Source organism: Branchiostoma lanceolatum, chromosome 4 (genome assembly GCF_035083965.1).
Source record: "Branchiostoma lanceolatum isolate klBraLanc5 chromosome 4, klBraLanc5.hap2, whole genome shotgun sequence".
NCBI lineage: Eukaryota > Metazoa > Chordata > Leptocardii > Amphioxiformes > Branchiostomatidae > Branchiostoma > Branchiostoma lanceolatum.
In genome coordinates this window covers 26,172,233-26,197,906 of record NC_089725.1, presented here as the reverse complement: position 1 = coordinate 26,197,906, position 25,674 = coordinate 26,172,233, and the positions used below count along the sequence as shown (strand labels likewise).

Below are 25,674 nucleotides of genomic sequence, written 5' to 3'. Positions count from 1 at the left end.
AATTAGTCAAAATCCTCGGAAATTGAACCATTTGATATATTGTAGTTTTGTGTCAACATTTTGCCTGTACATTGTGTTTGGCAACTCGAGACATCAACAGCAGATCTGGAAAGAAATTGGCAATTTGTCAATAGTAACTGAATTGATTTAGGATCACAGGGACTTGATTTAGTGTTAGGAGGGGAAAGGTAATGTTCATAGTGTTTTAAGTTAGTTGTATGCTGCATGACTCCGCATAGCAGTGTAATAAGTTCACAATTTTAATCCCTCAGGTCAGAAAGTATGGTGGGGGAGGACCTTCTGCAGGACACCGTCCAGTCATACTCCCGCCTGAAGGACGCCCTGCGAGTCTGCGCCGCATACAGGGGAACCTACCTGGACTGGCGAGAGAAGGCCAACGCAATGAACAAGGAGAAAGTGGAGGAGAGTGCCACTTCATTGTGAGTGATTTGGGTTATATAGTAAAGGTCTGTGAATAAAATGTCAAAGATTAGAACCTTACCTCTCCTCATAGAAGCCAAAGTACATGATTGAACATGACTGTACTGTTCATCCTCCGAGTAATAGAATGTGAAGAATCAATCTCAAAAACTGTCCAGAAAGGCAAAAACTATTAAAAATGAAGCAAATGCAGTTTTACATACAAGTAGGTAAGAAGGTTCTATTATTATTTTACTTTTACAGTAAAGTTGTACTACTAATTGGTTCCATAATGATTATATAAATGGCATTGCATACTGACAACCAGGCCAATAGCGAGTCTAGATGATTATGAATGACTGGTCACACTGAACCGACCATTGATTATCATGAAACCATCTTGAGGTTCCAAACATGCTGCCTTCCAGGATCCACAGGCCCCAGGGTCAGCTGTGGGCCACCAAGCTGTACGGTAGTCATGCCTACGACCCCAGACGACCTGCGCAGAAGAACCAGAGCACCACCAGCCTGGGGGTGGAGGAGGAGTGGAAGGACTCCCCCTGGCCCCCGCGCAACGCTCGCTGCTTCGACCTGATGAACAGGTTCATGGAAAGGTGCGTCCAGAATCTTAATTCGTCGTAAAAACTTTTGGGAAGGACATTTAGAAATAATCTTGTGCAATTCCTGGAATTCTTGCAACTGGACATACATACTTAGCCTTTATACGTTGATGAAAGTTAGACATCCAGGTAGTAAGATACGCCAAAAAAAAAAAACTACTTAGCCTTTAGTTTATGCTTGCTACGTTACCGAGAATATCGCAAAAAAAAAATACATGGAAAAGCTTGATTTTCTCATTGGCTAGATCCAAGACCAACATAGACTATGTAACTATCATAGTCATCATTTCAGGGTATTGTTCACTAGTGCTGCTATTGCAGTGTGTGTTACTAGTATTTTCTCCAAAAATGCTTTTTAATTTCATGTTGCCTGTTGTATGAGAAATATTTGCAATGTAGTATTTAAGATGTACAGGACTGTCTCCACCATGTACCCATATATTAATGTCTTTTGGTCATCATTCTAAATGCAGAGCTGCAACATTCATGTTGTTAATCAATCCTAAAGGTGCAACGATGTACTGGAGCTTGTGGAGACCACCCGGCACTTCCGGCTGCTGGAGTCTGCGGCTGAGATCGGCGGGGCAGGGGGGAGAAGTCTGGATGCACTGGTGCAGGAAATACACCAGAACTTCGCCAAGGCCATGGATGACTTTATCGCCTCGGCAGGAAACATCTTGGATGTGGACGACTCACATAACTTTGACAAGAGCTTCTTCAAGTTCAGATCCGTGGTTAAGGTTAGTACTCAGGCTTTCTTTTGAACCGGGAAACAGGGGCGGCGCGCCCTCTTGTTCCCGGCCTGCGCCCTCTTGTCAAAATGCCGATTGAACCCTGGTCGCACTTGGGCCATGTTCTTACTCTCCAACAACATGCTGCCGTACAACATGCAATCTTTCCCGAAAACGATATTTCCTCCGTAAAAATATCCCAGCACCACCACAAGACAATGTATCAGATCATAAAACATGTTATAATTAGTCCAAAATATTCCTATTGGAGTAGATGCACCGTTTAGACGGTGCAAAACACGATCGAGGAAATTTTTTCCAACCGAGGCGCCATCTTGTGTTGGTGTCAGCTGCTCTCGCGAGACTTGATATAGGTTACATACAGGGTCAGCTGACCTAGATAGCGAGACTTCCCGAGACTTTGTGACCTTTCACCCACAGCCGCGGGAAATGACGGAAGAATTGACGAGCTGTTTTTGTTGACGCTTCAATGAGCATCTAAAGATGTCATCCCGCGGCATAAAACGGAAAAAGGCAAACTCTTTCCGGAGCAAAATAAGATGTCTTCTTTTTTCTGCCACAAATTGGATAAAGATGGCTAGATCGTGGCAATTGAGGGATCTGTTTCAGTGGAGTGTTTCGGGGGCTCCCACAAGGACTGCAGAGCTCCTCTGATTTCGGCTACCGGGACCTGCCGCTAACGAAGACCAGGCGCAAGGAGGTGAACATGCCAGGCCTAGTTCAGGGAGAAGTTCAAGCATTTTTTTTAAATCTTTTTTTAAAACATTTTTTGCATGGTCTCAAACTTAGTGTGATTTGTGTTGGACTCCAACTTTACAAAGTCTAATTTTATCTATTGGTTTCCTTTCTAAACAAAAGTGATTTTGCCTTGGAAAAATAATTTTTTCTTTCACAATTTTGCCTCTGGAATTATTATTTTTTCTTTCATTTTGAACAACTAACTCTACCTTATTCTGGTACAAGAAAACAATAGATTTAGCACAATAACATGATATCGGTCTTGCTCTGTGACAAACAACTTTACACAATATTAAAGTAACGTTACATGTATGTGTACCACGGTTCAATCTGACAGCAATATTTGTCATGTTTTGATTTTAGGAGTACAATTGTAATACAATTCTAAGCAAACAACAATGGCTCAACACTTGATTTCTGAAGTTTCATGAGTTAAAATTTCTCTCTCAGATAGCCTCAGAATGTCCCATTTAAGCTGCACTTTTCAAAGGCTTCATGAGTTAAAATTTCTCTCTCAGATAGCCTCAGAACGTCCCAATTAAGCTACGATTTTTCAAAGGCTTCATGAGCTAAAATGTCTCTCTCAGATAGCCTCAGAATGTCCCATTTAAGCTGCATTTTTTCAAAGGCTTCACACCGTGGAAGGGGGAGAAACACCCCCTTCCACACCATCCCCCCCTCGGTCGCTTCGCTCCCTTGACATAGTGTGCTCCCTCTTGTACTTATTTTCTAGAAAAACCCCTGGTACTCATCTTTTCACTGTATGTTATATTGAGGATTGCAAAGTTTATCCCAGCATAGCACCTCACTGCCAGGTGTACAAAGGTGGGAAGCTTTCCTTTTGCCTTTGTATCCTGATTCTATTGCCACTAAGGAAATCTATTGGAAAGGCACGATACTATTTATAGGCAAGCACTAAAGACTGAAATTGAAGATAGAACAGGATATTTGCTCCTTCACCTACATGTTTATCAGCACTCAGTAGTATACTATTTGCTGTATATTACAGACATGTGGGGAGGGTTTAGTACCAAGGACAGAGACATTTGGGGATGTGGGGAGGGTTGAGTACCAAGGACAGAGACATGTGGGGATACTAACTGTATATTACAGACATATGGGGAGAGTTTAGTACCAAGGACAGAGGCATGTGGGGATACTAACTGTATTGATCAAGTTTAAGGGGGCAATTTGATATTAAAACCTATTTTGCTTTACTATGTAAAGGCTTATCTGCATGGGTTTCTTGATCATTACACCTGGAGATCTCATGTATGTAAAATATCATGTTTGTGTTTAGGACCTAGAAGCCCAGCTGGCCTCTGTGCTGAACCTGAGCTTCCTGCAGTGTCCTACTGTCGCCTCCCAGCTCAGACTGCTGGAGGTGTTTGAGGGGGTCAGCAGTAGGGAACTGGTGCAGGTTGGTATCTTCTGCCTCTCTCCAAAATACTTCTATCATTACCCTGATTTACATTTGTACCTTAATGAAATTAAAATGACTGGTCCATTGTATGAGGTGAAGTAACCACAGCTTTTGCAGACTATATAAAAGCTTGGCGTGCACTACTCACGGGTATGGCATATTGTAAATCTTGATACATTTGCGACGGTTTTATTTTCATGGTTTTCATGGTGACCTTTTACTGCAAAATCATGTTTTGTATTTCTACTGTGCAACAGAATTTTTATCCGTGAGTACCAAATACATACTCCTCCTTTCCCCTCCTACGGCAAAATTTAGTCTCCAGAAAATAAATGAATTTACAGTAGCCTGCTATGTCTCCTTGATGGTAACATTGACTCACGGTAAATCATATTCTTTGCATCAATACAGAAACATCTGAAGGACAAGGACCTGGCACTGGTGTCTTCCTTCACACAGGAGTTACTTGAGGTCAAAACCATCTTCAACGGCAAGGTCCGAGCCCCACCCATGCACACCAACCTGCCCAGGACTGTGTCCAAGCTGCTTTGGATCAAAGGGCTGCAGGCTAGGATAACTGTAAGTCCACTTAGTGTTTTCTTTGTGTTTTTGATAAATTGTTAAGTGAAGATAGACACAAGGTCACCAATTTGTCTGAATACCAAGTTTGGATGGCCACAGGTTAAGTTGTTAAGCATGTTGTGAGAAATCCTTCGCTGTTCTGGCTACTGATGTATTTTTTGAAAATCATGTGCATTTATGGAGAAACAGACAAAGGCTGATATGATAACTCTGGCACGCTTTAATCAAAACATAGAACTACGATTCGGTAGTTTTTAAATATTGTGCAGGGATTTATACCTGGTCTGGAACTGGACCTGAAAGAGTTATGCCAGAAAGCTGTAACATCAAGTCAGGCAGACAGGGAATACACAGAACAGGCTTTGAATACTGGCCCAAAAATAAGTTGGACTGTTGTTTTTCAGGAGCCCATGGAGAAATTCCGCAGGGTCAGCCCCCACTCCCTGGGAGGGGACGCCGGCTGGCAGATGAGAGATGCGTACACAGATGCCATGAAGGAGTTTCAGAGGTGAGCAAAATGTGCTGGACACTTGCAGACGGTCTTGTTATGTAGTAAATATTGCTAAAGGTTTTGCTTAGCAGACTTTTGGAAACTCTTCATAAGATGAGTCTTACCTTCAGAACATAGTGACTTTGCCTTAAATAGCTTAGAACAAGAGCTTGCAAATTAGATTTTTGTGACTGTGGAATATTGGCAGATGATTCTAGACTTTTACTTAGAAACTTAATTCCACTTTGCCATGCCCATTGCAGATGTGAGAAGCAGATTGTGGAACACTGGCAGAAGAGTGTGCAGTCTGAGCTGAGGGACAGACTCAAGCAGCCTCTCCTGGTGAGCAGCTTTGTACTTAGAGTTAAAGACATGAAACTGACCTGTACAAGCCAACTGTCTTGTTGCTTGTTACAATAGACGATGGTGTTTTCCATGACTAATTCCGCAAAAGGTTTAATGTCTTGTACATAGGTCTTGCATAAAACACCACTACTGCATTCTAAGTTGCAGAAATAGAAGAAACTTTGCGAAGATATTTTGAAGTATGATACCATTAATTGTATCACTCTCTATCTTGTTTTGTCTCATAATGCTGACAAGGACGTACGGACCATCATAAACAGTACAGGTAGAGGTAGTAATGGATGTACTTTCAAGTTCATATTTTTAGGGGGTTATCATTTTTGCTACTGATTGACTTGAAATGTTCAACAGGCATTTAAAATGCCAAGACCATTCCAACATTCCTCATCAGATTTCCAAACAAATTGCGAAACTTTGTGGTCCAATATGTTTGTCAGCCAAAATGTTGTACGTCAAGTAATCAAGTTCCAAATTTAATCTCTATAATGACGTATTGAATAACCTCAAGTAAAAAAAAACTTTCCTTTCATACAGGTTGCAGAGAACTATGATGAGGATGAAGATGTGCGGCCACAGATAGTGCATGTGAACCTTGACCCTGAGCTGATCCTGCTGCTGAGGGAGATCCACTACTTCTCCCAGGCTCCCTACAACATCAAACTGCCTCAGCCTGCCAGGGCACTCATCAGGTTTGTTTGTTTGTTTTGCACAACCAGTAAATCACCCTAAGGCATAACACACCAATTTTGTACAGTAAGCACAGGCTGCGTAAGACCAACTGATTTTGGTTTGATCCTCTCATGCCAGGAAGGACAACTACTTCTATGACTAAGTTTGATGGATTCTTTTAACGTGCTCGAGATGTCGCTCTCCTCAAATGAAAGACCTTCAGCTTCACATCCCATCCAAGAAGATGTCACTGACATGGGCTAGATACTCAATTTGAGCTGAGCCCAGTGAGGAAAAAGATGTACATGTGTGCCTTTGCCATATTGGGCTTTACTTAAGATTCAAACCATTGGGCATTAAATGACATCAACTTTCCCTGCTGTTCACTCCACTTTTGTCTTGTAGACCCTATTTTTCAGTGCAAGCTATATGACATTCTTCTTTGAATTGCTGAATCATGTAGTATGTAAGCAGTTTGCAACTTCTTTGATAAATACAGCATCTTAAATTAATTGTTTTGCCATTGTGTATATACTAGGAACACAGATGCAGCTACCCTGCGTGTGACAGCGGCCCGTTTGGAGACCATTGTGTCCAAGTACAACGAGGTGATGAGGAGCATCAGTGAGGTGGAGAGGCCGCTGTTCGAGAGGAAGCTGGCCAAGATTGATGTGGTTTGTAGACAACATTCTTAGATCTCAAGTGACCTGATGATTGCCTTCTGTAAAAGAATTCTTCTGATGGCTATCAGATATATTTGATTCTCCATACAAAAGGGAACATGATAATTGTTTTTCTTGTCTCTAAATTCATTACTTAAATTCTTGTCTAGTCCATTTACTGATGAAATGTCTCCTTTCATTTTCAAGACTTCTGGCATTGCATAATGCCTCTTAGGGTCTGGTCACATTTATTGTGCGATTGTCGTATGATCGCAATTTGAGGGCATTCTTAGGTAAGCCATGCACATGTTTCAGAATAGGCTGTCTTAGATTGCTTGAAAATTCTATGGCATCAAAATCGTACAACAACCTACAACGAATGTGACTCTGTGTTGTCTGACTGTGCTTTTCATTCTTCACTTGATCTAGGTTTTTGATGAGGGCCTACACAACTTCACCTGGAAGACCACAGAGAGCGCAGACTTTATCGAGATCGCCTCCTCCCTGGTGTGTAACGATCTCCACGGAAACCTGACCGTCGTACAGACCAACTGCGACGACATCACCCTGCTGGCCGGCAGCTGGTCCCAGGGACAGCTGGACGTGTTTGCCGCTCGAGAGGAGGAGTCCAGCTACACTATGGACGAGCTGGTGGACATGCAAAAGTAGGCAGAAATACAAGCAATGTACAGTTAGAATGTTACAGTAAATCAAGAAATATTTGGTTTTTGCAGCAAGGTCAAACTCATCACACTGTGAACATGTACTCTACCTTGCATGGCATTACTACGATTGTTTCAATTACTGCACACTTAACGCAGTACACTCCTTCTTTTGCTTCTTTTGCAAACCTGAATCAATTTATAGTACTAAAGATGTTTTTGAATCAGACTCCTTGCCATAATTCATGGTACAATCTGACTGTCACTTCAACTAAAATGTGCTGTGATAGATACTATGCCAGACAGTAAATAATTAAGTACTAAGAACGGCCTATTTTCTGACTACAGGAATCTTGACGAGGACCTGACATCCATCATTGTACCTTCTGGACACAGGATCCACACTCTGCTGCAGGAGTCCTTCGAGGTCAGTAGCCTGTTCACTTTGCATGTCCTCAACACAAAACTGTCAATAATCTTCTCCGATAGTGCCTGAATAAAGGCTATGTACATTAATCTATGTAGTCCCTTTAAGATATTTCCACCTCAATCATTAGTTGATACATCAGTTCCTCTCTGCATGTCAATCATTCCTTTTTGGTGAAAGGGTAACCAAGAATATCCATCATGTTCTTGTCTCCAGGCAGTACAGATCAGCAGGGCGTCCCCTGCGTGGGAGGCGTATGTAGAGTTTGTGGACTCCATAGTTCTGGATGGACTGAAGAGATCCACTGTCACCAGCCTGGAGACCATGCACAACCAGCTGGTCATGGCTAATATATCCCAGGTCAGTTAGAGACATGTGCATAGCTTCAAGAAGCTACAGGAAGAGAGGTTTTGAAGAATTTACCCCGCGGAAGGTTGGAAAGTAGTCATGCAATAAGAAGTGGATAAATGTCCAAGAAAGAAAGTGTTCAAAAGTCAATTGCCATGAATCACCATTGAGGTGGTTTTCTAATGATATAGCATGAAGAAAAGTGAAGTAAATAAACAACAAAGAAAGACATGATCCATATATAAGATGATAGAGACCTTCATTTGTACAGTCAAAACTGCCCAAGAACTCATGGGACCGATGAAATTTGGTCTATGTAAATGGATGGTCACTATAGACAGGATTCATAATGCTTGTGTCAATGAGAAAAGTTATCTAAGGGACCACCGAAAAGGGGTCACATTGGCCAGGTGGCCCCTATCCAGAGGTGGTCACTATCTAGAGGTGGTCACTTCTACAGGTTTGACTGTACTGTTAAGCAGTTATGTTGACCTACTCAAAGAAACATGCCTCCCCCTGTGCCAGGATCCATACGTGCCCATATTGACCATCCGTCTGGAGCTGATTGAGAACGTGGTGTCCTTCAACCCCCCGCTGGACCAGAACTCAGCCAATCTGAGTGTCCAGGAGCTGGTCACCAAGTGGCTGGAGTCTTTCCTGTCCAGGGGAGCGTTGGTGCAGATGCTCGGCAGGGACTCAAGTGTACGTAGCAGCATCACCACATACAAACTGCCGCATTATATCACCTATTGTATTGGCACTGCTAACTTGTCACACAAAGCAGTAAATGAACGAAATAACACATGCGTTTATGAAGGTTAGACACATATTATTAGAATAACACATGATTTAGGGAAATTCAGAAGTTATTAATATGCACCAAAGACTTGACGTATTCCTTAACATATCCAAGTTGAAAACAGCAAGTTCCAGGTTGCATCCTGATAAAGATGGACTAAGTATGACTTAAGTTTGTCCCAATGTTACAGAACGGGTATGAGGACTACATAGCTGTGGATGATGATGTGAAGCAGCTGGTGCAACAGATTCTACAGCTGGTCAGGGACAATGCTGAGGAGTGCAAGGTTTGTTGAAATTTGAAATCCTTCCCACAACTATCAGTGTATAGGCGTATGCCCACCTATGTTTCCATAGCCCTTGGGCCACACAGTTCTGCAAGTAAATTAAATGCTGGTGGAAGTAAAGAGTGAATTTCTGACCTGTCCGTGGTGCTGATTTTGATGGTGTTATTCTTGTTATATTGTTTACAGTATACAACAAATATATGTTAGCAGAAAGTAGAGTAAATGCTGGTGGAAGTAAAGAGTGTATCTCTGATATGTCCGTGGTGCTGATTTTGATGGTGTTGTTCTGCCCCACAGAAACTGTTGGACCTGTTTAAGGACTACCACTTCCTGTGGATGCAGCATGTCCAGCAGACCTTTGATGATTTCCTGCACGGTAAGCTCAGCCCCAACCCCCTCAGATCTGCCGCCAGCTCACCCCAGGGGCTCCTCAGGCAGATCGCTTCAGCCAAGTCCGATGCAAGGTCTTCAGCTAGTGGAAGGTATGGTATCTGTCCACCTTTTCTTCTTCAGGCGTACTAAGTAGTGCTTGAGATGAAGCACTAGCTGAAAGTGCAATGTGACATTTATAGCCAAGTAATCCATGTCACCCCTACTCTTCTCGATAAGTGTGTTGGGTTCTTTACACCTTTTAATCGTAGAGGAAATTGTGCATGTGTGTGTGGATGTGTGGATGTATCCATCCATTGCTTATTAGCAGTAACATTATTAGCAGTAAAGCTTGCCAAAGTACAGCCCAATGTTGTAGATACATTTTAAGAAATTAGTACAATGATGCTATTGATGCTTTGCTAAATACTGAAAAACGGAATAACACGAAATTGACTATTAATTTGAGCTTTTGAACTTTTTTCTCATTTGTTTGACTCTTCTATCAAACACAGTTGATGAAAAGTTTTATTGACTATTTTGCACACAAGCATCTAAATGTTGATGTGTACATTTCAGGTCCCGTGCAGACTCCATTGGCAGCATGCAGTCTGCAGGGGTGCTGGGGACGGCTGAACGTTCCTTCCTCACACCAAAACATGCCTCAAGCAACATGAATGTTCCCTCCCTGGACGACTTTGATAATGAAATTGACATCTACAGGGTGAGTTAGATATGAATTGTATTTTGTTGAGCATCATCTATGGTTTGATTTCTGTTTAACTCTATGCCAGCCTTTGAATGTCAAACCTGAAGGACTAACAGATATAACCTGTAACCGAATGGAAATGAAGCATTACCCAGGGCTGTCTCCAGCTTTAATTTTTTTTCTGTCCCACTCATTGCTTTGGAGCCCATGTTGTTGATTGTTGTTAAATCTGTCATTTTAATCTTACGAAAATACAAGTTTCATCAGTTTCATGAAGTCCAGACTTTGGATAGACATGGTGAAATTTTTGTCTGTCCCAACAAGCATATTTCTGTCCTGGTGCGTGTCCTGTAGACAGCCCTGGCATTACCCAGCATACATATTAGATTGACTCTACTGTCAGGATTGAAGATCGAAGGTCAGACTTATTTCTCTGTGTTGTCCAGGTTGCCAGGGACAACATCCACACCCTGCAGGACCACCAGGACGTGGGGTGGCTCCGGGTGGACATCAAACCCATCAAACAGGTGCTCATCACTCACGCCAGCCGCTGGATGTGGACATTCACCAAGTACCTCACGGACCAGGTCAGAGGCAAATAGCACGAGGCTTTATTTTTTTGATATACACATTGACCCTGTCCAGTCTGAAACATTTCTCATTCAATGGAATTGTATTGTGCTCTCTGGTGTGGAGTGTAGAGTTGCTTTGAGATCGTGTTAAGGCAGGATAATCATTGTCGTAATTTCTAAGACCTGAAATGCTCAGGTAACATGTTAAGTGCCAACGGTGGAACTTCTCTGAATGACCTATTTGCTCTTCGTGTGGTATCTGTATGACAGCTGTGGAATGCAGTTGATTGTATACTGTAGTAGTCCCCTTTCTTTGTGTACTACTGATCATGACTTCTATCAAGCAGTGTTGGCCAAAAGTTTATTTTGCAGTTACGACACATCTGTCTTGAAGGTTCTACCTACAAAATGTATGTTTGATTTGTCACCAGGTGACAGAGATGCTGACAACTCTAGATAAGTTCCTGAAGAGGATTGAGCCGGACATTGAAGGCATCACAGGAGAGGAGAGGGACACAGCCTCCTTCATGAGGATGATGAGACTCTTTAATGAGGTGAAAATTACACTTTGGCTTTGTGTTTCTGTTTGCAAGGTTGATGGGCTGGTTGTATCTCTATACCACCTCATCTGTATGCCTGTGCTAACTGTATGTATTGGTCTGTTTCTAATCATTATTTGTGGAGAATGATGCATTGCTAGATCAGAGTCCTTTAGCCTCAATTGTGGAAGCTGGATGATGACAAGGGCTTTAGCCAATGCCCATTATTCTGTAGGTTGAAATATAGAAATATCTGAATTTGAATAAAACATGCCTGAACACCAGCCTGGAAATTGAACAATGACAGAAATTTGTGCATGATGACTGTAAAAAAGGCATTTTAGGAATTGGGACGACGGGAAAAAAAATCAAGCTGGCTGGAGCCCTGATAATCGTATACATTTTTTTGGTACAAAAGCCATCTAAACATCCTTTCTACTGCCCCGTTGTCCCTGCAGGTGTCTGCGCAGCAGCAGGAGATGGACGGGAAGTTCCAGGCCATGCACCGCACCGTGCTGCTGCTGGAGAAGTACCAGATGCAGCTGCCCGCAGCTACAGAGAGGCTATTCAAGGCCGCACCTGGCAGGTGGAACAACCTGAAGACCAAGGTGTCGCTAGCCAAGCAGAGGCTGGGACCCAGGATACAGGAGGAGTCCAGGAGAATCACGAAGGTCAGGCCAGGCTGTCAGAACAATGTTTTGCATTATCCATAGCTTTAAACTCATGAATAACATTGATGAAGGTCTAGGTAACAATACAAAATACAAAAGTACAAAAGTTACTCAAGCAATGGGACTTACAACCCACAAAAGTTATCCAGTTGCTTAAGTAATTTAAGATATGTATTGTGTATCTTATGAATAAAAATAGTGGATAGAATCTTATACAATACAGTGTTCAGATTTCCGTTATCCATTTTGATATTATTCAATCTCTCTTCATGCAAGGTTTTTCAGTAGCTTTTTTTTTTATATCCTTCTTTGCTTGTTGAAATAAATGGACCAACTCTGACACTACTGTGACCTTCCTGTTCAGGACCTAGCCAGGTTTGGGATGAGGGTGGATGAGCTGGTGTCTGACATATCCCAGTCGGAGGTCTACATGCGGGAGTGCACCTTTGAGAACGCCTGGGAGATCCTGGGTGACTTCAGACGCAGACTCGACCACCTCGAGAATGAAGCACAGGTTAGTCACAATACATAGGATATTACTACAGCAGGGTACTCAACTGATATTTTAATCCCTTGGTGTAAGATGGTTTTATGATTATGCGCTGATTCATTGATTTGAATATCTCTTTTGATTTTGATTTCTTCAGGACCTTATTGAGCTGCAGGAACTTCTGGAGACAGCAGTGGTTAATTTCTCCCTCCTGCCACAGTAAGTTTGTCAAATTGTCAGAGAACGTAGTAAATGTACCAGTCATCATTACTATGGGGTCAATGTTAGTGGCACAATGGCAGAGCATCCGACTATGAACCAATAAGACCCAGGTTCAATCCCCAGTGGAGTACCCAGACATGTCCGGACATGCATCCAGACGTTGTGCCCTTGGGAAAGGCACTTAACACACATTTTCCATGTCCTAAGCCCAGCAGTAGCAGTAGGGTTTGGGTTGGCGTTAGGAAGGGCATCCAGCCGTAAAAACTCCTGCTACAAAAAAGACTTGCACTTGCTGAGGAGTTCTGGAGCTTCCCCATCCGTGTGCAAGCACGTCCAACCCCCATATGATGGGGAACAAAAGACGTTGAATTGGATAGAGAAGGTAAAATTGTGGAAATTGATGAAAAAGAAGATGAGACAAGAATATTGTTACTATAAGCAATGTTACCACATTTTCTCCTATTTACATACGCACTGATAATGCATTTGACCACAGTTCTATGCTGTTATTACCTTCGCCGGGAATGTATGCATTCGCGGTAAGGTTATGTTATCGGTTACGCCAGCTGTAAAGTGGGTCCGTATGTATGTCGAGATCATAAGTCGAGAGAACTTTGACGGATCTTGCTGATTTTTGGTAGGTAAGTGGTGGTTGTGGGAACAAAGGTCAAGTTCGAAAATGGTTAACCTGGCGTTTTCCTAAAGTGCTCCAGTGGACTTTTTTTGTTAGTGTGTTTGTATGTAGACAACATAACTCGACGTATTGATGATGGATCTGCATGATTTTTGGTGGGTACGTAGAGATTGTGAAAACAAAGCTCAAGTTCAAAAATGGGTCACCTGGCATTTTCCTGCGGTACTGCAGTGGGCTGTTTATGTATGCGTATTTGTTTGTTGACAGGATAACTCGAGAAGCTGTTGATGGTTGTGCATGATATTTAGTGAATAGGTAGATTTATTAAAGGGGAAGGTCAACTTCGATGATGGGCCTCCTAGCGGGTACTTTGGGTACTGCAGTGTAGCTTCAAAGTTTGAGGTCGAATTTTCTGCAAGTGCTACGGTCATGATTTTTGTGTGGTAGATAGTCCATGCCACATGAAGTAAGTTGTGCACGTTTGGGCCCTCTAGCGGTTTGTTTGGAGCTGCAGCGGGTGTTTTTAATTTATTTGTTTTGACCTTTGGACATGAATAACTAGACTTATGGTCAACGGATCGTCTTGATTTTTGGTATGTACATAGCTCGATTAATGATTTACATAATTGAATATTCATTATGCAAATCAGGAGCTAATTTGCATAATTAGCAAGGAAAGTTTATAAATCTGCTGCCTTTCAAAATAGGACTCTCAAACATGTGACATATATAGCTGAAAAAGAGAGGTATCGATAGATACCAATAATGCTAATAGCTACCTATTTTGCATAATTAATGAGAAAATACTAATTGAAAATACCACAATAGTAAATGATTGGAATTTCATTCTTGTATCATTAAGAAGCTAAGTAAAGGTGAACAATATCAGACAAAAATCATGCATGACAAGGCCTCATTAACATAATTTATAAGGAAATGTCTACAATTCCCTTTCAATTTGCTATTTCTAAGACTATATATTCAGGTTAAATTGCACTGACAGGTGACCTAGTTAACCAGCGCAGGCTCCCTGTGAGACGTCCCTGGAGGACACATGTGATACTTTACTTGCCTGGTGCAGGGCTCTGTTTTGGGGTCAGGGAGGTCACACGGGCAGCCTTACGATCTAACGCTCTCCCTGTTGGAAGGTATAGGTTTGATAAAAACTGATTGATATGTCGACTATGAAAATAAGGGCATAATTGAAGCAAATACATTGCCAACAAATTGCCTTATTTTCTGTAGTAAAGATAAAAGTTATGATACCAATTAAGCAAAAATATTCTTACAGTGATTATTTTTATAAGTCTTGGGAGAACTCGTGTAGGTATAGGTATGGGTTTGTTTTAAACTTTGAAAGAGAATACTAGTAAGAAGGTGATGACGGATCGTCATGATTTGTAGGGATGTACATAGTTTGAGTGATGATTTACATGATCGTATAAGAATCATGCAAATCAGGATCTGTGATGTGAAAAAGTATACAAACCCTTGCATTCCATTGTAGTCAAACACGTGACATGTAACTGAGAAAGAGAGGAATATTGATAGATATCAATTACGCAAACGAATACCTAATTTGCATAATTTATGACAAAATACTATAATTCCAGAGTGGTAAATGATGGGATTTCATTCTTGTGGCGTTTGGGAGATAATCAAATGTGGACGTTATCAGACATAAATCATGATGGCCTCATTTACATAATATATGAGGAAATGCTACAATGGCCCTCTTTTCTATTTTTACTTTAAAGATTTTACTTTAATGCTGTGTTTTGTGTAGAGAAAAGGATCACTTGAAATTCATGCAATCGAGGACCTTATTTACATACTGAGTGATAAGCATTCACTCGAAAAGGCTAACATCAGTCGGCGAAGGTATGAGGTCGTGGAACTCTAGTTCATTGCTAAAATGTTCTGGCTAGATGCCGCCAGGACCTGCGTAACCTGAAGCTGGTGTGGGAGACATGGCGCGTGGTGTCGGAGCAGCAGAATGACTGGCGCCTGCACCGCTGGCAGAAGATCGACACCAAGTTCCTCCGTGGGGCCTCCCAGGAGCAGTTGGCCCGCGTCAAGGGTCTGCCTGACGACACGTTCGTGTGGGACGTGTACATGGGCATGCAGGAGTCCATAGTCATCATACAGGTATAGACTTTCACATACAACTTCAAACTTGATCTTTGCTGCATTAGAATGATACGTTTTCAACCTGTTAACTCTGTGTTTAACACAGCTCTTTTATATGTTTTCAATAATCATTACTGTCAAAGGACATAGAACTGCTGTGCAACATTCCTAAGTATGGAATAGTATGCTGTAGACAGTTGTTTCTCATTTGCATCGTTTGCGTCAGAAACGTTTTCTGCCTAGCTGTTGGCTCAACAGTCTTGTTTCTCCCCAGGCCTGTCTGCCGCTGATCGATGACCTGCGTAACCCCGCCATGAGGACCCGGCACTGGAAACAGCTAGTCAGGATAACGGGAGGGGTTCTACAGATCGACAACGACAGTCTGAAGAAGATGACTCTGGGGCAGCTGTTGGAGCTGGGGCTGCAGAGTAAGTGTTTCAGAAGTAAAGTGTTTCAACACTGAAATGTAGAGAATGATAGTGTGTCGTGATGTATCAGTTCCAGTGCTTTGTTACCAACTAGACAATAGAGAGCAATGAACCAAGGTAGCAAATTAATGTACTATGTTTTGGTACTTGTATAGTTGCTTGATATAACAATTGACAACCAGCTATAGCTGACTTAATATCCTTGTCTTCCCTTACCCCAGGGCATGTGGATGATGTACGTAACATTGTCCAGCGAGCAGTGAAGGAGGTGACCATCGAGAGCTCCCTGAAGACGTATGAGGAGATCTGGCTGAGTAAACTGTTTGAGCTGCTGCAGCATGTCAAGAGTAAGCCCACAACAACAGGACCAGCCCTCCTGGATGTAAGTGTAATTGTTTGTCTTTGCTACATTTCTAATATGTCAAAACTTTGCTTTCAGGATGGGAAAATTGTTAGTATCTGGCAGTTAAGTGAAATGTATTGTCCAAAAGTTGACTCAGATTTGAGACATGAAAGTCTAAAAGTTATTGACTTTATTCTCCACGCCCTTTCCACAGTGTGTATCACTTGTTACAAGATCTACACAAAAACTCAAAAGCTCATAAAAAAACATACGCCCTTTTGTTTGTCTTGTTGTGTGATGGAATTAGATACAGCATGCATAAAAGAGCCACAGTCAAGAATGCAGTAATGGTTCTAACGCAGCTTGTATATATATAAGTTAAAGTATTGACAGCAGCATCCTTCATCTTCAGGAGGGAGCCAGTCAGTACTCAGGAAGTGAGGCAACGCACACGATAACGGGAGACGACGCCACCAGGCCATCCCGCAGGGCTCGTGCCACAAGCCGAACCTCCAACAACACGTCGATCAGTCGTACACGCCGGGGCAGCACGGCCTCACTGCCGGCCAGCTTAGCAAACCTGGGAGAGGTTGGTGGGAGTGCGGTTGTGGCAATTGCAAACGGTCTAGTTTTGATGGATGTTCGAATGGTCTAATACAAGACCATTTAAGCACAGAGCTGCTCTGCTTTCGATAATCTTTACAACTCAGTAGAGTAGAAATAAGGAAGTCATTTTACTATATTTTTTTGTTCATTACATTGTTAGTTGTCACAACTATCTTTGACCACGCAACAAATGTTTCATTTCCACTTGCTGGAAAACTACATTCTACCTTCTGGTACCTTCATAGTATTGTAGCATGTATAGTCCAGTGATTAGCAACTCTGCCTCTAGAGCTAGAGTGCAGGAGTTCAAATCCTGGCTGTTGTTGCTCACATGATCACTTTCCTTTTTTTTCATTGCTGTGTAATCATACATCTGCTTGACAGGACTCCGGACAGCTGTTCCTGCTGACCAGCACAGACACCATCTTTGAGGAGCTGGAGTCCCACCAGGTGTCCCTGCAGAGCATGGGCGCCTCCAGCGCAGCCGGGTCCTTCTCCGACGAGGTGCTGAAGTGGCAGAAGAGGCTGCAGACCATCGAGGCCGTGCTGACGGTCTGGCTGGAGGTGCAGGAGAAGTGGGTGGAGCTGGAGGAGGTGGGTGCCTTGTCAATATCCTATGATTAAAAATTTCAATATTTTCTGTTGCTTGTTTTATGCAATGTAATGAATCTGATTGTACGTAAAGTGGCACTTTTCTTCACTGAGTGTATCATTTTGTCTGGATCTGTAATGATTACTCAATGCAAACTTAACAAAGGATGGAAGCAACATAGCACCCTTAGACATCAAATGACTTCCTTAGAGTTGTATTGAAAACCAGTAAGCTAATATCAAGTCTGGTACCTGGGAATAGATGAAGGCCTGCTGAATACATTGTTGTGTATTACAAAGTAATGTGACACAATATAATTTGGGCCTAGGGACAACATTATACCTCCAATAGCTCGTAAAAAAAAGACTGTTTTGGTGGATTATGTCTTGTTTCCTGCATGTATAGGTGTTCTCTGGAGCTGATGTCAGAACCACCCTGTCCCACGATGCCAACATGTTTGCTGCAGCCAACAGGGACTTCAGACGGCTGATGAGGGCAACAGAGAAGAACCCTAATGTGCTGCAGTGTTGCTCCAGGAAAGGTACATTGTTTTTACTCTTTTCAGCATTTGAACAACTTATCTTTGATTCTCATTGTCAAGCAGTTTTATGTGTTCCCTTGCCTTATAGTTTACAGAAAATGGTTTAAAAGCTAATATTTGGATCTATTTTCTTTAGATATACTGGTTAAGGCAAGATAAAGGTCCCAAAGCCTTTTTGAGGCTTAAGGGGCAGTGGGTTGTTAGTCCACTGTGTCTTGGAAACAGTATTGGAAGGCAGAGTCCATCCCTCTCCATCCCTCTCCATCAACCAGCTTTTACCTCCCCTATCAAAGTCAGATAGCACTAGCTCTTACACCTGGGTGGACTGACAAAAGTTGTGTTGAGTGCCTTTCACACTGTCTAGCCAGAAATTTCAGGACCTATGACCTCTTGATCCTGTGTCCACTAGCCTAACCATTGAGACAACTGTTCCTGTCAAAAGCCTTATAGTTATTGCATACTTCCTTGTTGCAGGTATTTTGAACTTCCTTGAGAAGATGAACGGCACCCTTGAGCACTGTCGTAAGTCCCTGCTGCACCACCTGGAGAGGAAGAGGCAGAAGTTCCCCAGGTTCTACTTCCTGTCCATGGAGGATGTCCTACATGTTGTCTGTAACGGTAGGCCTTACCAATACCTTGTAACCTGGGTTCTAATCCCCATAATCCCATCTATCATTATTTGAAGAAAAAAAGTGAAATGTTTTCTTGCATCACTTGTACCATTTTTGTGGTAGGTAGCCATCTCTTTAAGGTTTACTGAGATGTTAAACATCATAAAACGCATTTGATAGGCTGCAAGTGTTTTTGCAAGATTTCTACTCTTTTTCAGCACAATCTCTTTAGATTTTGTTTGTTGAACAATATGTATTAGTTTGTTCTTGGCATATAGCAGGAAATCATACCTTGGAAGCTGTTATTTGCTTTTCCCAAATATGTCCATAATACATGTCGAACCTTGATATCCTTCAGTCTTGTCAGACTAATCAGAGCTGTAGACAGGGCTGTAGACCCTCTCCTTTCGACAGTTCCTTCATAATAGTTAAGATGTACAGATTTTATGCTTTACTAAAACAAATGTACATTCCTGTGTTCTGCAGGTCATAACCTGAAGGCTGTCAGCCCATACCTGTGTAAGCTGTTCCCTGACATGGGCAGTGTGAAACATGAGGAGTGTGAGCCGCTGTCCAACAACACCTTCCAGATAATCGCTGTCCTCAGCAGTGTGGGAGAGAAACTTCCTCTGCAACAGGTACGTTGTTGTGATCTTTGTAATGTGGTCAATTATGTAGTCAAGCTTACATCGTTTGTGGTCAACATTGAAGATTATAGATTGCTTGTTTTTGGGACTTTGACAATAAGAAAGAAGCCACCAAATTTCATCTCAATTTAGAGACCAAATACTTTCCTCTTAATATCATCTTCCACTGTTTAAAAAAAAAAGAAGTCAATAACAAGCTAAGATTCAGAGTTAACATTAAGTTAGCATATAAGAATAGTCATCTGTTATTACATTGTTATCCTGTTATTTGAAATTAGCCTGCGGGCAAGAATTAACAATTAACTTATTGTTAATGCTGAAAGATACCTTTCTCCATTCTAGTTTTGGACGTCTACTTTATGTACAGATTTTTAAGTAGCGTTCTGTGTCCTGACTTTGTAGCCCATGGAGTGTGAGGGTCCCATAGAGAACTGGCTGCCCACCTTCCTCGCTGCCATTAAGACAGCCCTACAGGGCCAGCTGCACACGGCCCTGGGGCACGAGCGCCCCCAGACCTCAGCACACAGGGAGATCCACAGTGCTGGGGCCAGGAGGGTCCCTATTCCTGACAAAAAGGAGGGCAGGAAAAGTAAGGAACAGAATTAGCAATACTTCATATGAAAATTCATTGCTAATTTCTCTTGTACACTTTAACACTTAGAGAGGAAATTTCTAACTTATGGTAGAGCAGATCCATGTCTTTTCTCACTAAAGACAGGGCACTGGTTTGTACTTTCAGTGCTGGTTATAAAGTAGTTGAAAATTTAATTGACTTGCAGCCAGTGTTCTCGCCAGCCTGAAATTTTTACCCGTCATTTCAATTTTGCTTCGGGGAAGAACATATCGAGCGCCGAAGGCGCGAGGCGTCGCGCCGGAGGCGTGACCATTCTAGGGGGGTCCGGGGGTATTCTCCCCCGGGAAAGTTTGAGATCTAGACCCTCTGAAACGCTATTTCCTGCATTTTGAGAGGCAAATTTCCTAGTAGAATAAGCTTAGTTTAATGACATCTCTTTCGGTGAAAAATTACACAAGGGTTTCAGGCTTAATTTTTTGGGGAGGCGTGCCGTCATCGCGGAAATATCAAATGTTCACAACTTCACACACAAGCTACACTTCTATGTTGTATACAATCGGCAAAGAAAATAAATTTAGCACAACAAAACTTTATTACGTATCAGCTACGTCCTACAAAAAATACACACAGAATAAGTCGGCAAAAATAAAACACAACTTTTCAACACTTGTTCCGTATGCGTCCTGTAATTATTGAACATAATGAGGAATTTGACACCCTACTTTGAGAAAGAACGCAATAAAGACGTCCATTTTTTTGTACCATGTTTTCCACGGTTAATTTCTCCGGTAACTGCACTGAATGTGTTCAAAAGTTGTCGATTCAAGCCTTCCAACAGCCGCTTCGTCGTGCGATCCTTGCGATTCCCGCCATTCCCCTAACATCTCGTAAATTCACGCTTAGCTGAAATCTCGCGAGTAGCGAGACTCGCATGTCATTGGTCGTTTTTTCTTGACGCGACGGAGACGTGCGCTGTGATTGGTGGATTACAATAATATCTGACGCCTGATTACCATTTCTTGCGGGAGGAAAGCATGTTACTCAGCCGCCGCGGCTTGAACTTTAATACTGTTTACACAGATTACAGAAAGCCTGATAGCTATAGGAGTATTTCTGAATTTTAAGGCTTCTTTGATGACAATAACTGACGGTGAACCGAGAGGGATAAAACAGAAATAAACGTCAGCCTGATGCGACCGGCCAAAACTGTAGTGGGGAGGGCGGCGCATGACGCCGAGTTTTCGGCGGCCACCAAATATGACTAGCAACCACCACGGCGCTCTCTGTGTGTTGCTGGGGTTGTCGCCGGCGGGCATTAGAAATGATCTAGATTGCCCTCGTCACGAACTTCCGCTGATCCTCTCGAGTTTTTGAAAATTCTAAGCTCTGTCTAAATATCTTCACACACCAATTTTTTTCCATTAAAAATGACGGGTTGGGCAAAAATTTTGTCCGTCATGAGCGACAAAAACCCGTCAAATGACGGGAGGACGGGCGCTGGCGAGAACACTGCTTGCAGCACTTACATCCAGTTAAAAATTCCATTTTAAGACTTGATTTTGATTTTTTTTCTTGTCAAGAGCCAGTATGATTCATTTTTCTGTGACCTCTTATTTCCACCCATACTGAATGTATTGAACACCATTGTTTTTCTGTTGAAAAAAGGTAAGGTTCGCAGTCGTACGAGCAGTCGAGCAGGCAGCCAGATGAGTGTTGCAAAGGACGCCCATGAAGAGGCAGAGAAGGCCCCATCCTGGACCCTGGATCATGTGACAGAGATCGTCCAGCTGGCAACACACATCCAGATGACTGCACAGGTGGAAGGGTGTCTCAAGGCTGCAGAAGGGGGAGACAAGAATGCAATACAAGTTAGTGTGACTTAGTGCAAATTTTTAACTTGCAGTGTTTTTTTTAGCTTTTGCGGTGACCTCGCTTGTAGGAATTCATGACACTAAAATATGCATTTCCAACATATTACAAGTAATGCTACTATACTAGAGAATTGTTTCAATCAAGTATATTGAAGAAGACACTGTGAAAACCTCTTTTACCTCCTCATTTACCACCTTGAAAGTAAATGAATTTGCAGTACCACCTGTTTTCTTAATATGCAGAAACAATGCCAAACTAGTGAATGACAACTTTGAGAAGCTTGGTGTGCTCTATCCGTTGTATTCTCATGTCATTGTTACAATTGGAATTTCGATAAGAATCACACACACACACAAGAATAGAATATTTAGTAGTGTTCAATTCACTTTTTGATTGTATGTCCCAAATATTTTGATTTACGTAATTCACTATACTCAATGCTATCGTTGGACTTACCAGGATTTATCTCAATGGACTTAAATAGCAAATTTAAGTACATAATGACATGTGACAACCCATGCATGGTATACATTGGGAAATATATCAAAGAATGTCTAGACGTAAGAAACTCCTCCAATAATTGTAAAATCCCATTGTCATCCCATACTACTACACCATATTGTATAAGATAGACCAGTACACCATATTGTATAAGATAGACGGATTAGCCTAGTAGAATGTTATCTATGTACCAGTGAATGCCATACTCTGTACCTTGTACAATTGTTGAGCAATAAAGTTATTATTAACCAGGAAATGTATGCAAGTCACAAAGACATTCCCTTGTAAATATTAAATGTCAGTTTTTCCATTATTTTCTGCTATAACTGAATGTTTCTGTTCTGTAGGAAAACCTGTCCAAGCTGTCCACCATGCTGCAGGCCACAGCTGTGATGCTGAAGGGGATAGATGATGAGAAGGACTCTTCCAAGAGGAGCAAGGTCCGCAAGACAGACAGCCAAGGTTGGTATCAGGAACACCTGCAAATTCCTTCATCCTGACAAATGTACAACAGGCACCATGTTCCCTGTTTGGTTTCTTACTATTGCTACAGGATCACTCATATAATAAACTAAAGAAAAAAGACCTAAACAAATCTGACCCCCTTCTACCCCTAACGGTACTGTCCAAGGTGCTGAAAAGGTTGCTACTCCAAGTTAGTTCCAAAATATTGGTTCATTTTGAGATCCTTAAATGCTGAGGATAACAATAACTGACCAAGGTGCAAAGACCAAAACTGGATTGTCTTGTTGGATGGTGGCACTGACATAAGTTTGACTTAACTTAAGTGCGCCGTCATCTTGTCTGTATTTATTTCTGTTTTAATGAATAAAAGAAAAACTGAATAGAAATGTGTGGCACTCACTAATAATGTTTTCTTTACTGTTGTTCAGTTATTAAGGTAGAGTTGTAGCACAAAATGTTTTAACTTCTTTTCTGTTTGCTGTGAACCACATACAGCTTCCCTGCCCAGAGACAAGGAGCAGATGGACATGTACTCGCAGGGGTACTCCCTGTCCCACCGTGGGCGCAGCATGCTGGGGTCCACAGCAGGCTCCATGTACCAGATGGACAAGCTGGAGCAGGGAACCATCGGCACCATCGAGGAGAGGAACTCTCTACTGGATGCTGACATGGAACAGGGGGACGCTGATGGTTAGCTTGTGTCACTGCAATGTTTCTATCAGTTGCACCCCCACGTCACTGATGTGGTGGCGACCTTTGAGAAAGCATTAAGGGACAAAAATCCTTTTAGTAGCTCAGTTCATTGAGAAAGAAGTGTAGTTTGTAAATTTTGTGTGTTTTGCTGTCTTTCAAATTATTCTTTAATTTACATCATGGATCATATTCTAATCATACAGTCATGGTACAAATTCAATTTTGGTCTCTAGCTCAACAGTCTCCATCCAATGGAAAGAAGGCCTTAATCATATCATATTCACTGACTTGGTTACAAGGAGATTCACCAATTTAACATACTATTAGACCACTTGGAACCAATTTGCATTTAATGGTTTAAGACTAACAGTCAAGACAGCAAGGAGGCTAAATGTCAATGTCAAGTATTTACATTGAAATAGTCATTAAGAGATGATCAGTAATGCTAAAAGCTTTTTCAGCTCTTTAGGAGATTTGTAATTCTGACTTTTATACCTTGATTCCTCATTAGCAATGACAGAGCCCATGGAGCCTCCCATTGACACCATGAAGACGCTGGCCCCGCCCGTCAGCAAGCTGTCCAAGGGGTCCAGGAAGGACGAGGAGGAGGAGGAGAAGCAGACTGAGCCCTCGGAGATGAAGCTGATGCTCTTCCCTGCACAGATTCAGAAGATCAGCAACATCATCGCTCTACTGGCACATTACAAGTTAGTAACATATATTACACAGAGAACATTTCATTACAATTGTAACAGGTACAATGTATGGCAGCTTGTACATACATGGAAGTTGAACTATTGCTAAAACTGTATCTAAAAGTTCTAAAGAACTAATCTGATTTATGAATGCTGTAAATGCAGAAATGTTTGCGGTGGTTTTATGTTCACGTTTTTTGCGGTGACCATTTCACTGTGAACTTAAAAACCACTGTGAACATTTTTGTCCAATACTGTAGCAGTATCTAAGCATTGGCCATCTGTTCGTTGGCCTTTACCAACTACTGTACTGGGTACTAAGGTTCACAGGTTTAACAACCACTGTCTTATTGCTTGCTAGATTGAACCTCTTTATTTTCATACAATCTATTATTTTCTTAACTTAAAAATTTTACTCTTACTCCAGGGATGTGCTGCAGAGGTTCTTGGATGAGCAGAATGACACGATGGGGATGGGATCCAGTCTGGTCCACAGCTTCCACTGGAGGTCACAGATCAAATACAACTACCAGGAGGACACTAAGTTTGTTTCCACTAAGGTAGGAATGAATCAAACATGTGAAGCCATCTAGTTACATAACTTGAAATGGTCACAGCTGTTTACCATTAGAGAATATCTAAAGATACATAATTTTTGATAGCAAGAACTGTACAAGGTGCATAGTACGGTAACGCAACTTACAATGCTTTGATACTGCTACTCTATTTTCTACATATGGAAATATGAATAGCTAAGTTACGAGGAGGAAAAACTGATAACTCACTAAGTAACTTTGAACATAAAGAACAGCACAGCTTTGCATTTGAGCAGTAATGGACCTGGTTGCGCTGTGAAATAAATACATTTTTGCATGTCTGTATATTTCAAGATAGCCTGATGATTACTGGAAGTTCCAATATATTTGTCAATGCTGTGATAGAGGAATGTTACCATAGCATTACCCACTCCCGTGTCTTTATGATGTTGTCTCAGGTGCTTGACATGGAGTTTGACTATGGGTTTGAGTACCAGGGCTCTGCCTCCCGTCTGGTCATCACACCTCTGACAGAACGTGTGTTTGTCAGTCTGACCCAGGCCATCTCTGCCAACATGGGGGCACTCTGCCAAGGACCACCGGTAGACGTCTTCATTTTATTTATCCTGCTGCTTCATGATCTGTGTTTTCTTTCCAATAATATTGTAATCACATGCCAGACTACAATTCAATGTATAATTATAGGTAATGAATCAGATATAGAATTTGCTAATAAATGAGGGCCAGCATGGTGTCCCAACAAGGCTTTTGGTGAATTCAGGAGAACCTCCTACCTATGCATTACGCTAAATTCAAGGAAGGCCTTTGTGCAAAATCTGGTAACCTTCCTACAAATTACAGGAAGAAGACAGCTTTCCCTGCAAATTATGGGAGATCAAACTGGTTACACTTTATGAGAAAGGGGAATGCAGACCCCATAAATGTTTTCTACTGCCATTTCAAGTTCACATCACTAGTCCTGGATAGTTT

The 25,674-nt window shown here is 41.9% G+C and overlaps 1 protein-coding gene across 1 annotated transcript in view; it reads left to right on the top strand.

Annotated features, from left to right (window-relative positions):
• Positions 1–25,674, top strand: part of LOC136433707 (uncharacterized) — a 76,086-nt gene that overhangs the window by 4,583 nt on the left and 45,829 nt on the right. Inside the window, exons 8-43 of the mRNA XM_066426151.1 lie at positions 273–440; positions 849–1,034; positions 1,549–1,780; positions 3,831–3,950; positions 4,365–4,532; positions 4,940–5,043; positions 5,289–5,367; positions 5,926–6,080; positions 6,599–6,650; positions 7,152–7,387; positions 7,733–7,811; positions 8,028–8,171; positions 8,685–8,861; positions 9,149–9,244; positions 9,542–9,726; positions 10,193–10,337; positions 10,769–10,909; positions 11,326–11,448; positions 11,892–12,104; positions 12,469–12,618; positions 12,752–12,813; positions 15,379–15,598; positions 15,855–16,008; positions 16,230–16,390; positions 16,764–16,940; positions 17,342–17,551; positions 17,955–18,090; positions 18,565–18,708; positions 19,188–19,339; positions 19,751–19,937; positions 21,588–21,790; positions 22,643–22,757; positions 23,256–23,450; positions 23,965–24,160; positions 24,576–24,708; positions 25,143–25,286. Coding sequence (XP_066282248.1) covers positions 273–440; positions 849–1,034; positions 1,549–1,780; positions 3,831–3,950; positions 4,365–4,532; positions 4,940–5,043; positions 5,289–5,367; positions 5,926–6,080; positions 6,599–6,650; positions 7,152–7,387; positions 7,733–7,811; positions 8,028–8,171; positions 8,685–8,861; positions 9,149–9,244; positions 9,542–9,726; positions 10,193–10,337; positions 10,769–10,909; positions 11,326–11,448; positions 11,892–12,104; positions 12,469–12,618; positions 12,752–12,813; positions 15,379–15,598; positions 15,855–16,008; positions 16,230–16,390; positions 16,764–16,940; positions 17,342–17,551; positions 17,955–18,090; positions 18,565–18,708; positions 19,188–19,339; positions 19,751–19,937; positions 21,588–21,790; positions 22,643–22,757; positions 23,256–23,450; positions 23,965–24,160; positions 24,576–24,708; positions 25,143–25,286 — 5,542 coding nt within the window. The remainder of the gene's footprint in view (positions 1–272; positions 441–848; positions 1,035–1,548; positions 1,781–3,830; positions 3,951–4,364; positions 4,533–4,939; positions 5,044–5,288; positions 5,368–5,925; positions 6,081–6,598; positions 6,651–7,151; positions 7,388–7,732; positions 7,812–8,027; positions 8,172–8,684; positions 8,862–9,148; positions 9,245–9,541; positions 9,727–10,192; positions 10,338–10,768; positions 10,910–11,325; positions 11,449–11,891; positions 12,105–12,468; positions 12,619–12,751; positions 12,814–15,378; positions 15,599–15,854; positions 16,009–16,229; positions 16,391–16,763; positions 16,941–17,341; positions 17,552–17,954; positions 18,091–18,564; positions 18,709–19,187; positions 19,340–19,750; positions 19,938–21,587; positions 21,791–22,642; positions 22,758–23,255; positions 23,451–23,964; positions 24,161–24,575; positions 24,709–25,142; positions 25,287–25,674) is intronic.